The sequence below is a fragment of the Chelonia mydas genome, chromosome 1 (genome assembly GCF_015237465.2).
Source record: "Chelonia mydas isolate rCheMyd1 chromosome 1, rCheMyd1.pri.v2, whole genome shotgun sequence".
Classification (NCBI taxonomy): Eukaryota; Metazoa; Chordata; order Testudines; family Cheloniidae; genus Chelonia; species Chelonia mydas.
The window spans coordinates 225,349,634-225,363,561 of NC_057849.1; the positions used below are offsets into that span (position 1 = coordinate 225,349,634).

At 42.1% G+C, this 13,928-nt stretch overlaps 1 protein-coding gene across 8 annotated transcripts in view; it reads right to left on the reverse strand.

Moving 5' to 3' along the window:
• Window positions 1-13,928, reverse strand: part of PRR5 (proline rich 5) — a 129,126-nt gene that overhangs the window by 49,121 nt on the left and 66,077 nt on the right. For all 8 annotated transcript variants that reach the window (XM_037914682.2, XM_037914667.2, XM_037914674.2 and 5 more), the window contains one exon: window positions 7,294-7,374. In XM_037914682.2, the coding sequence (XP_037770610.1) occupies window positions 7,294-7,374 (81 nt within the window). The remainder of the gene's footprint in view (window positions 1-7,293; window positions 7,375-13,928) is intronic.

Below are 13,928 nucleotides of genomic sequence, written 5' to 3' on the forward strand. Positions count from 1 at the left end.
GTGTTTTAAGTTGTATATCTTTCCTTCCAAAAATGTTTAATTAGAAGCATATTAAACAGGGATAACACACTATAATAAACCTTTAAACCAACATCTCTAAATGCTCAGAAATATTTATTGTAGGAGATTTAGACGTATTAATGAATATAGTTATGGTACAAATACATGTATGTCTGGAGTCATTTTCTTAACTGAAAGAAGAGAGGCTGAATTCTGCCTTCAGCTGCATTGGTGAAAATTTAGTATCACACCACTGAAGTCACTGGAGTTACTCTGTATTTACGCCTATGTACCTGAGACCAGAATTCCACTTCACTTGCACTTCAGAAATGGAAGAATATGAAAAATCTTAGCATTCTACGCTGGTATGTGGCTCTGAGCAATCTGGCCAACTTAGAAATGATGTAATTCCAAAGGAATGACAGTTTGGCTTGCCTTAATGAGGTGCACTCTGAGTTTTTAGAGCTCTTGACTGCAAGTTTGGACCCTAAGAGACTTAAATAACAGAGCTGTGCAAAGTGTTCATAAAGAAACCTGAAACCGCAGTGAAACTCTCTGGGTTTTGTGACAAGCTTGAAACTGAGCCAAGTGTCACGAACATCCAGAGTGAATCTGGGTCAGTTAAATTAAAACTCCAAGTTTCACACAGCGTCAGTGCAAAATCAGGTTAAAATACAGCATATCACTTTCAGTTCGGGGACTCCTCCAAATGAGAGCCTCTGAGCCAAACTGTGGGAGCGCCAACCTACACAAAATAAAATTCCCATAAACCACCATCAAATGAAACAACTGAATTCCACCAGCTCTAATGCCAGAACCAATGTAAGGTGAAATTCGCCCTTGTGTAGAGAACCAGCACAAGGCCTATGCAGCAAAGTCCCACTTGATGCATGTTGGGTGCTGAACAATTCTGAGAATCTAGTCACACCTGTGGTTGCTGAACACTTGAAAATCTGGCCCCATGTGATCACTGAAGGAGCTCAGTACGACTTTATGTGAAATTTGGTTAAAGACCCACCTCAATTAAATATTTTGGTCCTTACTGTGGTTGTACAAGACAAGTTTCACTGTATATGAATGCAAACACTGTTGTGTATGGTCACTTTTCCCTTTCCTTTATTCCCTTCTTCTGGCCTTGAAAAATAATTAAATATATATATTTTTTAAAAAAAAAACATGCCCTATTTCTGAAGCCCAGACCACTCCCCTCTATATGCCCCTCTTCTGCCCTATCTTCCCCCCCCACCTCAAGCGCCTACAGGAGGTGGAAACTTACTTTTGGAACACCACAAGATTCAGCACATTCTCCCCTGGAGTGTGCAGCGAAAGCTGCCATTGCAAGAAGGAGCATGTCAATATCTAGCATGGGGCCATGTGTATTATTTATTTCTTTATATTGATAAGAATATGCCCATCATGACCCTGGTGCACTCTGTGCAGACAGGCTAGGAATGCATGACATTAAAAAAATGAAAACAAGGAGTGGGATTTTCAAGAGGGCCCAAGTGGCTTAAAAGCACAGGCCCACTGAAAGCCAATGGGACTTGTGCGTCTCAATCACTGCGATGACTTTGAAAATCCCACCCAAGCAGACAAAATTCAGCATGAAAAGAACTCTCCCCTAGAAACTCAACCGACTCAGACACACTCCTTCAGATAGCAGTCTAGCATCAAAATGGTCAAAGCCAACTAAGGGATTTAGTCATGTAACTCCCATTACAATTAATGGGAATGGTATGTTCAAATCCCCTAGTCAGCTTTCAAAAGCTCAGCCTAGGTGAGCAGATAAACCTTGACTAGTGCTCTGAAGTTCAACAGACCCAGGATTTGTTGGATGACATGGGAAGTGAATCCTGCAGCTGAGGACCCTCTACTGAGCACCCTCTGCCTACAACACCTTGTCCTTCAAATGTAGGGGTTGTTCACAAAAATCCCAGTTCATCTCAACTGCTGAAACGGAGCATGGTCCCAGATTCTGCCTCCTGGTGAGTAGCTTTCTTTCCAAGCAGGCCCATTGACTTCAACAGGACATGTCATGGAATAAGGCACTACTCAGTATAAATAAGGTTGGCTGAATCTAGTCTATAATGAAAGGACAGTAAATTTCCACAGAGATTTTATTTCTCATATGAAAGAGACACCACCACTCCAGACCTCACTCTGCAATATAACCTTGGTATCACAGCTCAGAAAAAGAATATAGGAGACATTGTTATATGGCAATCTCTTGCTTTATTTCAACCTTCCCTTCAAGTTATTGGCTCTTCAAACTCCAGTCCCAGCTTCCTTGTTGATTCTATTAGGTGGTTTGTAAATAGCTAATTCATAGGCGGCTTCATACCTTGATTAGATGTGATGGCTAATTACTGGAGTTCCAAATGTTGATTATAAAATGGCATTCTCTTGATTAGAAAACTAACCCTAGGCTCTGATGAACTAAAATTTTGGTACTTAATAGTTCAAACGAGAAAGAAATAAAGCTAAAAAGTACACAGCCTGCATTTACATGAGCAGTGAAATGCAGTATACCAAGCAGCATTATGGATGCATTAGTATCTCTGCTTACAGGGTAAAGGCAGAACTGAGAGCACAGAGTGCTTTCTCCCCTTTGAATCGCTAATAATACGGGTACTTTGTTGCTAACTTCAATTAATTATCCATGAAACGCTGAGGTCCTTGGGCAGTGTTAGAACATCAGTGTTTGATGTTCTCAGTACCTGTGCTTACTAATAAGTGATCCAAAGCAGAACCAAACCCAACAAAGTTGCAAAAATGTATTTCTTTTCTTTAACAAAATATATTGTACTAATCCATCAGGCCATGGGCAATGGTCAGTACTGAACAGCTATGTCTGACTACACATACTTCTGTGATGGAGTCCAGGTAAAAATGCTGGTTAAATTCAAATGAGATTTCTAATCAGATACGAGACCTGATTTTTAAACAGCTCTCATTTTACCAAGAGCCATTTTGCACTCCTGTGAGGCTTGTATCTTTTTGGCTCTAAATCTACTCTGTCTGTTTAAAGACTTTACAAAGTAAGATGCTAATATAAACTCACATAAAATACACTTTTATATCTTCCTGCTGCTTCTTCTTTGGTTGACTCTGAAATTAACTCCTAAATGCTACTCAGGATGAAAAAAATCTAGTTCTTTATTATAGCTGACCTTTACTTTATTAGCTATTAAATTATGAAAGATGCGAAGAAAGATTCTTTTATCAGGTACAAAATCTTTCAACAACTGAGGAAATGCTGCTGAAATTTGCCTTGCTTGTATCCAAGCTCAGAGGAAAGGCAGATATATATCATCTTTAATACTGGCTATCCTGCTTCCTCACGGTTTCCTCTTCCTTAATTTTTGAGGAGTGTAAATAATGACATCCAACTAAAGGAATAAGAAAAGAGAACTCCCGCAGGTCTCCACTATATGGTTATTAATATCACACAGTCACAGATACAAAAAAAGAGTTAAGCAGAGAGATTCTATATATAGGTTTTCATGAATGATTTTTTTTTTTAACTTGGCTGAAAATTAAGGTGAGTATACTAGCTCAGTGGTTTGAGCATTGGCCTGCTAAACCCAGGGTTGTGAGTTCAATCCTTGGGGGGGGGGGGCATTTAGAGATCTGGGGCAAAAATTGGGGATTCATCCTGCTTTGAGAAGGGAGTTGGACTAGATGACCTCCTGAGGTCCCTTCCAACCCTGATATCTATGAATTATGGGACATTACCTTAAGCCTTTTCTCAGCCAAACTCCCATTGAACCAACTGATAAGGACTGAATAAAAGCTGTGTTAAGGAGTTCAGGATGTAAATCAATTATATTTTTGAGCTATTTCTTCCCTCACTTAAACCTGTTTTACAACGATGTAACTCCACTAGAGTCACTCATCATTTACAATAGTGCAAGTGAAGTAAAATCAGTCCCTTTGGCCCTAAATGTAATTTACTTCCTCTTTAAGGCATCTTTATACTTCCATGGTGGTGGAACGGAGCTTTGGTATAAATGAAGCCAGGCCCTCTATGGTTCTTTAATAGCAGTATTCAGGGTTCAGAACACTATTGGGTTTGATTATCATTTTCTTGGAATGTATTTGCACTCATAGCTATAGCTACTTAACTTGGGGAACCATCTGCTTTATCACCATAGCGTGCATTTCATTTGTAACCCCAACAACTTTTATTTTGTGCAGCTTTGACCCAAAACAAAACCCCAGATCAGAAGGGGGCAAGTTTGGATCTGGGGGAGGGGGAGGGCAGTTAGACCTACCCAGTTCTTCCCATATTGCTGAATAGGATGGGGAGTCCCAGGATGTATGGAAAAGGGGATCACGGTATGGAAAAGATTGAGAACCAAGGTTTACAATGTGGGACCAGGAGACCTGGATTCTAGTTCTGGTTCTGCTAGTAAGTTGCTACATGGCCTGCCAAGACTGCCAACCCAGAGACCAATCAGTGTCAAACGTAATGATTTTGGCGAGGGAAAACTGCAAATCACGGAGAACAGAAATTTTACATACTGAACTAAAGGGAAAATATTTCCATGTTGGTATGCAAAATCTAATGTTGCAAAAATATATCTTATTCAAATTGTATTAATTACAAGCCCTAATACTGCAGAGAAGACATGTATCTTATTACAACTGTATGTTGTATTTATTAAAAAATCACCTTGATCCATTGTGATGTTTTCTGCATCTTCCCTGAGAAAGGAGGAGGAAGAAAAGGGTAGGTGGGAAAGAAGGAAGAAAGGCCTATCCAGTGACACTTGGGTCAAACTTTCAAACATGAAGTGGTACCCATACATTGTATGAGCCAGATCCTCATCTGGTGTAAATCAACGTAGCTCCACTGAAGGAAATGGTCCTACACAAATTTAAATAGGCTGAGGATCTGATATTTGTGTGTACACAGAAAACCTTCATATGCATGTACAAAACAGATTATGCCACATGTAAGTACTCATGTGCGCAAACACACCCACGGGTTTGGGAGTCAACAGGAAGATGCACAAATGCTGTAGGTGTAACTTATTTCCCCACATATTAATATTTGTGTTATGATGCTACTCAATTCTTTCCATGATTTAATTACACTAATTGCCAGTAGAACCTACATTATTTATAGTTGGAAAATAAGTTCTCTTATTATCCTGTAACTGTGAAGAAAATACAGCATCTGAAGGGAAATTTTCCAGGCTCGGTCTTTGCCTAAATATTTTTTGTGGTGGGGGGGAAAATGCAGCGATGTCTGAGTTGTGAGAGGGTGATTACATTTTCCCCACTTCAGAATAATATTAATTTCAATTTTTGGACACAGCTACAGCAATAATGTCTGACGTATGAACTTTGAACCGAGGCATGCAAATAGTCCTCATTGTGCTTAACTAAATTTGAAAAAAGAAGTTCTCATTTTAAATAGTCACAAGGATTCAGAAACTGCGTATTGACCACGTGCAGTAGAAAAATGTAGTTAATTCAGAAAGTGGACAGTTCAGGAGAGACAGCTGCTGCTGCCATGTGCACAAATGTGTACTAATCTGCTTAAGAGACTGTCTAGCAGTTGGCGTTTGTACAAATGCTTCCTCTTGATACAGATATTCCTGACCCCTGCACAACCCTCCAAGCCACTTATACTCCCCTCACAACAGTGTTTTTATGAAGGATCATTGGGCATATAAGGAGCTTTGTAAAAAACAATTCCCGGATAGTCACAGAAAAGGAGGATTGCTGTTAGAGGATGGTCAACCTAACTTGGCGTCTAAGAGGAAGCAAACCTCTAAATAAGAGTGAAGAGGCTAGCTGGGTTTTAGCCCAACCATGGCTTTTTAATCTGTTAATTTTTTCTGACAAGTGAACCCTGCAGGAAAGCTCTTGCTATGCAAGACTAAACTGGACTATGCTTGGTGACTCTACAGATCCATGGAGCAGACTCTGCATGTACACTGGATGGATGTGCAGTGAATCATTCCTACTTTTCATCCCCCGCCCTTTCCTGCAATGGCCAGGCACCACCTTGCACTTACTCACACTGATGGACTGTGTGAGGATAATCCTGCTAGCCATCTTGAGGGATGCATGCAGAGGCTGGTGCTACACTTGCCCCTCTTGCCCCAGCCAGTATACACTACATCCTCTTATGGGGTGGCCCAATGGCCATGCTTGCTCTGTATTACTCCTGGAGCTCCTACTGGTTAAGGTCTCCACAAACCCCCAACACAAGTTAGCGCCTTAAAGGCACAATACAGCCTCACAAAGGAAAGGTCTACACATTTCCTGAAACTGATGATAATTTTGGACTGTGTTTTGCCGCAGCCATGGGAACAATTTCCAAATGGTCAGAAGCCCTGAGGATGCTACCATGACTGGAATTTCCAACCTCTAAGCAACAGTATGCAATATTTTACACCACAAGTTTTGACCTGCTGATGTGTTGTTTATGATAGAAGCTTTTGGTCTAGATTTTGCAATGTGCCCTCAATCAGCTCAGGTATGAATCATCAGCAACTGTTCTCCCGCAAGTACATCAAAATGAATGATCAATTGAGCAAAACATATGAAGCAGGTTTATCATTAAACTAATTATTAATAGCCAACCTGCTGTTAAAAGAAAACCGTGGACCCAATTCTGGTCCCAGGTATAAGGGAGCACATCAAGAGTAACTCCACTAAGGGTTTCAGAGTAGCAGCCGTGTTAGTCTGTATTCACAAAAAGAAAAGGAGTACTTGTGGCACCTTAGAGACTAACCAATTTATTTGAGCATAAGCTTTTGTGAGCTACAGCTCACTTCATCGGATGCATAAAGTGGAAAATACAGTGAGGAGATCTCCTCACTGTATTTTCCACTTTATGCATCCAGTGAAGTGAGCTGTAGCTCACAAAAGCTTATGCTCAAATAAATTGGTTAGTCTCTAAGGTGCCACAAGTACTCCTTTTCTTTCCACTAAGGGTTAACACAGTTGCTCTGGATTTACACTCTGGTTTTCTAAATGTCATCTAGACTGCTACAGACTGGTTGAGACAGGACTATATTTGTTTCCATGACACAGGCAGGTCACTACATTTAGTTTTTCCCTCTGATGTGCAGACAAGAGTCCTGCAGTAAATACAGCTGACCAGGAACCAACACCTAACCAGTAGGGACAGATTAATGATATTCTTTATCAGATCCAACACAAACAACTGAAGAAAGAAGGCCTCACTGTGGAAGTCGTCAGCAATGATTGCTAGCCAACAACAGCGGCTAAAAATTCTGCTGCAACGTCTCTCTCACTGATTGTGTTACTCACCTAACTCCTTCGTTGAGGTTGTAAAGTTCATGGTCTGGGAGCCCTTTACGTTGGAACACTGCTATTACTCCATTATGGATACTGCAAGCAGAAATTAGGAAACGAGTCATTACTCATACGTTGGAAATGTAACCACATCCACGATAAGCTGTACGTCAGTTCCCAGAGACCTCATGGCCTAAAGTGACTAGTGATGTTTGGTATTGAACTTGAGACACTTTAAAAGGGGCCTGATTTCCAGAGGCAGATGGCCTTTCTGAAAATCAGGGCTCTTAAGAAGTCTCAATATGAGCATCCAAAAACTAAGGTACCCAGAATCACTGGACACTTTTGAAAATATAAGCCTATATATTTTAATCACAAGAATAAAGGCCCCATCACAGAGGAAATATATTACTATAATTTAGGTGATTGTATCTATGTATTATTGATATATATATTTTTTTAAACTATGGTTATTTGATTCCTTTACCAATAATCAGTGGTTTAAGAGTAAACACAAAGCAAAGTTCAGACCATAAATATAATGTTATTTCACTAGAATATATTTACTCAAGTCACAAGAATGCTTAGAGCTTTCAAAGACTTTCAGAGAAAAAAATATGGCCTGTTCTTTGATGTGTTTTTGGCTAATTTCACTGGACATCTCTCATTCATTTTTCTTAAGAAAAATAACAGTACTATGACAGAAAAGCATCAGTAACACAGACCAATTCATTGCTACTTGCCCCACCCCAAGATTTATGCTCCTGCCCCAGGTAGAGGAAAACCAGCTGAAAAAAAATAGGGGATATTTAATGTTTATGGAAGTTAGCCATCAACAGAGATAGTGATGAACCAGGTACAGGTATAATTCCTTCTCAGCACCCACTCTTAATTCCACTTGTACTTCTCTTGTACGCAAAGGCTGTTTAGAGACCGTCAATGTTGCCTGTGTGTTTCTGCTGTGATCAACATCGACTGCGCACAAAGCAGAAACCTCCAAATTCACTAAGCTCAGCCTAGAAGTGTAAGTGGGCACTTAACATTTATTCACACTGCTTAAGGCTGCCACCTATCATAATTTTCATGAGTGCCCAAATTTGAAGGGCTGATCTGAAAATTTGCAAAACACTATGGGCCTCATCTGGCAGCCCTTACTCCCACTAGTGATGCTTAGGAATCCCACTGACTTTAAGAGGCCTCCACACATAAGGGTTACTCAGGACAGGTCTACCCTACAGAATTACTTTGGTATAACTACGTCGCTTAGGGGTGTGAAAAACTAATACCTCTGAGCAACATAATTACACCGACCTAACCCCCGGTATAGACAGTGCTCTGTCAACAGGAAGGCTTCTCCCGCCAACACAGCTACCACCTCTCATGGAGATGGATTAACTATGCTGACGGGACAGCTCTCTCCTGTCAGTGTTGAGCATCTTCATTAAAGTATTACAGCAGCGCAGGTGTGCCGATGCAGTGTTTTATGAGTAGACCTGCCCTCAGACTCCAGCACAGTCCTGAAATACATAAAGAGTTCAGATTGAGTCTGATGCGATGAGGCATGCATCACAATTTAAAGAATTTGTTTCTGAGGACAAAGCTGAAAAGTTAACTCAAATGGTATGTCTATCCTTCGAGCTGGAGCTGTAATGTCCAGCTTGGGTAGACATACCTGTGCTAGCTCTGATTGAGCTAGTGCACTAAAAATAGAGCGCAACCATGGCACCACAAGCAGCGGGAGGGGCTAGCCACTTGAGTACGTACCGAGTGTCTCAGACAGGATTGTATGTGGGGCAGCTAGCCCCTCCTGTCGCTCACACCACTGCAGCTACACTTCTATTTCTAGCACACTGCTAGATCAGACTTAGCACAAATATGCCTTCCTGAGCTGGGCATTATACCTCCAGCTCAAAATGTAGATGGACTTTATATCTATCAGCTGCTACTCCTGTTGTTTTGCCACATGATTCCACAACAGTTTGACACCCTTTTCCCTAATAGAGTCATTCTTACTAAGGTGACCGTTTGCGCTGCCCACAGAAGGCTCTCCTTATCAGTTTAATATGGAGAGAAAAGCAGCTCTTCACTCATGAAAATATTTTGGTTAAAATAATAAATGTATGTTGGTCCAGTCTGTGGCATTTACATCTCTGCCCCAAGCAGCATTATCCCAGGAGGAACACTGGGGAGACTGTACTTCAGGCATACAGTCTCTTCTGGGGAATCTCTGCACAACAGGGGTGTCTGTGTGTACCATATGCTCCATCCTATGGAGAAGATTGCTTTCCCCACCCCCATCACCCCAACCCTGCTTTATGCATTGGTTCGGGTGAAGGGGAGTCATGGAAGGGGTGGATTATGAGCCTGACTCATCCCCACCATTCCCTGTCCTCTTTTGGGGAACCTACTCCTGGGGGTGGGGAGAGCAGACGTGAACAGTCCCTGCCCTCCCTAGAGACTGGGACACACAGCAAATGCTATTGTAGATAGCCTTCATGCAGCTGCGCAAGAGCGGGAGGAAGTTTCCTGCACACAGCCTGGACAGTTATGTCTTCTTCCAACTATTTTTAAATTTTGCCACCCAAACATTGCAGCACTGTGCTACAGCAAGAGAGTCACAAACTGGAAGTGACTCGGCTGGTTAAATTAAACTAAAGGCTGAATAAAAATGAAAGTGACGAGGTTAGTTTAATTCTCTAGAGCAGTGGTTCCCAAACTTGTTCCGCCGCTTGTTCAGGGGAAGCCCCTGGTGGGCCGGGCCGGTTTGTTTTCCTGCTGTGTCTGCAGGTTCAGCCGATCGTGGCTCCCAGTGGCCGCGGTTCGCCGCTCCAGGCCAATGGGAGCTGCTGGAAGTGGCAAGGGGCGGCAGGTAAACAAACCCGCCCGGCCCACCAGGGGATTTCCCTGCACAAGCGGCAGCACAAGTTTGGGAACCACTGCTCTTGATGGATACAAATGCACAATATGAACAAATAGGATTAATGGCAAAATGCTAATGAGATTACAACACTTATTTCATTTTTAACAATGAAAGTAACACAAGTAAAGAAATATAGAATTCTAAACTGATGTAAATTGACATAGCTCCAGGGTTTTAAATTCAACTGCAACTCTCTCAGTTTATCTTTAAAAATGAAAAATACACCAAGAGAAATCACTTCCAACACAGACAGGAAAATATGCATACACATTAGTGTTACCCTGGCAGAAAAAAACGTGTCTGAACAGTTCAGTTCCCTTTGCAGGGAGGAAAAAGGAAGGATTTTAGTAGCACACTTCTCCTTCGAGAAGTATTCTGGCCCAGTGGATAGGACATTTAACTGAGTCACGAGAGCTGGGTTCTATTTCTGGATCTACCACTGTGTGATGTTGGCTAGCTTCTGGGCCCCAGTTTCCTCATATTTAAAGTGGGGGTAATGATACTTGCCCACCTCCATAAAGCGCTTTAAGATCAGTGGATATAAAATGCAATGGAAGAGCTGAGTATTATTATAAGAGCACATGATTATTGTGGTTATGGAACAGGCTCTTCAAAATTGTCACTGTGTCACTTTTCTTCTCTCTTAACCCTACCAAGCAAAAAAGGAATTACTAACTACAAAGTGAAGCTCTTCCTGTTTGATTTTGCACCAGGCAAAAAGCCTCACAGCTTGTCTGAAAACACAAGGCTGAATTTTCCTCCCTAATCTGCAGAGTGCATCTCTATTCTACATGCCAAACTCCTACTGACATTTCTGCACACAGAATGTGCAGAATAGCAATAGAGATCCACAGTGGTACTAACGGACCACCACTGTAGGTCACGGAGTTGAATTTCACCCTTAGAATACCTGATGGAAAAGATTTTGAGAAAACTGAAAACACCACCACACACACCTCCACCCTGTGTTTCTGGTTTTACCACTGACTTAGCAAGCATTGTTTTTTAGAGCTCTGCAGCTGATTTTCCTTCAGGTCACACTACAGTGTACTTGGTACAATGGAAAAATGACAAGTTTCTGAGTTCTAGAATGTAAAGTCTGGATCAAATCTGCCTAGCCTAAGTGTGCTAGTTTGTATTTGACAAGCTAGTAAACAAGGAGCCTCATTGCCTTGTGAAGCTTGTGCTTGGTTCCTTTACGTGGTTTAAAAGGCTCCAGTACCAGCTGCTTCTGCACCAGAAAAATGAGCCATGTTTGGTAGCAGACATCAAAATCGGGTTTTGGAGATATCTTCTTTCCCCCAAAATTGGTGTTGAAAACGGTTACTCTACTGGTGTGGACTGGGCCAACAGAGTTCAACACCTGTTGTAGCAAGTGGAGAGAGATACACGTACTACTGGAGAAAGTCTAGAAAATATCTCAGATGTTTTGCTCCAGTGAGTAGGGCCCTACCAAATTCACGGTCCATTTTGGTCAATTTCATGGTCATAGGATTTTAAAAAATCATAAATTTCATATCATCAGCTATTTAAATCTGAAATTTCAAGGTGTTATAATTATAGGGGTCCTGACCCACAAAAGGAGTTGTGAGGGGGTTGCAAGGTTATTGTGGGGGGGGGGGAAGAGGGGGGAGTTGGTACTGCTACTCTTACTACGGCACTGCTGCTGGCGGTGGCACTGCTGTCAGAGCTGGGTAGCTGGAGAGCGGTGGCTGCTGGCAGGGAGCCCAGCTCTGAAGGCAGAGCCACTGGCAGCAGCAGCGCAGAAGTAAGGATGGCCTGGTATGGTGTTGCCACCTTTACTTCTGTGCTGCTGCCTGCGGAGCTGGGCCCTCAGTCAGCAGCCGCCACTGTCCGGCCGTCCAGCTCTGAAGGCAGCAGTGCAGAAGTAAGAGTGGCATGGTATGGTATGGTGTTGCCACCCTTACTTCTATGCTGCTGCTGGCAGGGCGCTGCTTTCAGAGCTGGGGACCCTGCCAACAGCTGCTGCTCTCTGGTTGCCCAGCTGTGAAGTTAGGGTAGAAGTAAGAGCGGCAATACCAGGACCCCCCTAAAATAATCTTGTGACCCCCCTGCATTTCCCCTTTAGGTCAGAACCCCCAAGAAATCTGTATAGTATAGGGTAAAAGCACACAAAAGACAGATTTCATGGTAGGAGACCAGAGTTCATGGTCTGTGATGTGTTTTTCATGGCCATGAATTTGGCAGGGCACTACTACTGGGTATTAAGCATGGTTGACCCTGTGTAGAAGTCAAGTCCACCACAAGACAAACACTTTGAGTGTGGGCTGAGTGTGAAGCACTGGGAGGAAGGAGATTTGGCAACCACTCTCAAACTCTGGTTCATTTTCATAGTAGAGAGACAGCCAGAGTGTTTAACAGTGAAGAGACCTACAGCTAAACATCTCTGGCCTCATCAGCAGGAAAGCAAGGGAGGCAGGGAGCAAGAGTGAATAGTGCCAGAATGCAGGGGGCACAGGGACAGCTACCCTGTGTAGTTGCTCAAGGGAGAAGATTTTGTTTGCCTTTGAGTGACTGCATGGAGGCCACTCCTAACTTGGGCTATTATCTGTAGACTGAGTTGCTGTTTGTGAAGTGTTCTGAGTGTCCCCACAGAGGAGTTATACCAACATAGCTAGAGAGCAGTAGTTATTCCGCTTTAGCTATGCCAGTCAATTTCTAGCTATACCAGACAAGCCATTAGGCTTCTAAATGACTACGGCTATGTCTACGGACCTTACAGCGGCACAGCTGCATCGCTGGAAGGTCTCCTGTGTAGCTGCTCTCCCGCTGGCATAATTAAACCACCCCCAACAAGCAGTGTTAACTATGTTTTGCTGACAAATGTAAGCCTCTGTCACCTTTTAAAATAGGACCTAAGCACTTTTGAAAACTTTACCCCAGTCAATATGTAAGTTGTGGTGTTTTTTCAATGTATTTGTGTCCTCATTTTCTTCTATTATTATATTAATCTTTTTAAACTTCTTTATTTCTCTTCTAAAAGTTCTGCAAGCCCTAATTAATGACACTGAACAGAATGCTTAGGCCTTGTGGACACAAGAAAGTCACACAAGTTTAATTAAAGGCGTGATTTTAAACCAATTTATTTAAACAGGTAAAAAAGGCTGTGTGGGCATTCATGTCAGTTTGAGAGTGGCTTACGTGCGTTTGTGGCAATTTGTGTTCATAAGTGACTTAAGCTAACCTGAAATAAACCTGGTTTAAATCAAACTATGAATGTCCCATGGGGGTTGCACCGGTTTTCTAAATTGGTTTAAAATCACACTTAGTTAAACTGGCTCAACTTTCTCTGGCAGAGAAAGGATGCTGTTTCTACTCAGAGAGATCCTGATCTTACAAGCTGTTCCACTTGGGTGGACCCCTGTACCTGTGCAGATCCTCAGGGGGTTTTATATTGTAATCTATGTAATTCAGTTTACGTAAAATGCCGCTATACTGGGGTAATCTCAGCTCACATTTTAACAGTTCAACCTAAACTGGAAATGCTTTATAAAATGTATTCCTCAATCCCTTTTATAGCATACCTGTCTCTGAAGCATGCGTACATTCACTGATATTGCCCTGAGCACCTTGCACATAACATCACAAAGTTGAAATTTAAGAAAAATAAATCAACATCCCCTGCCAGGTACCTGCAGTGACTGTAGCATCTTTAGAACAGAAGATTCTGCCATCACTGTAAAGCAGCAAATTCTGAATTTTAATGTTG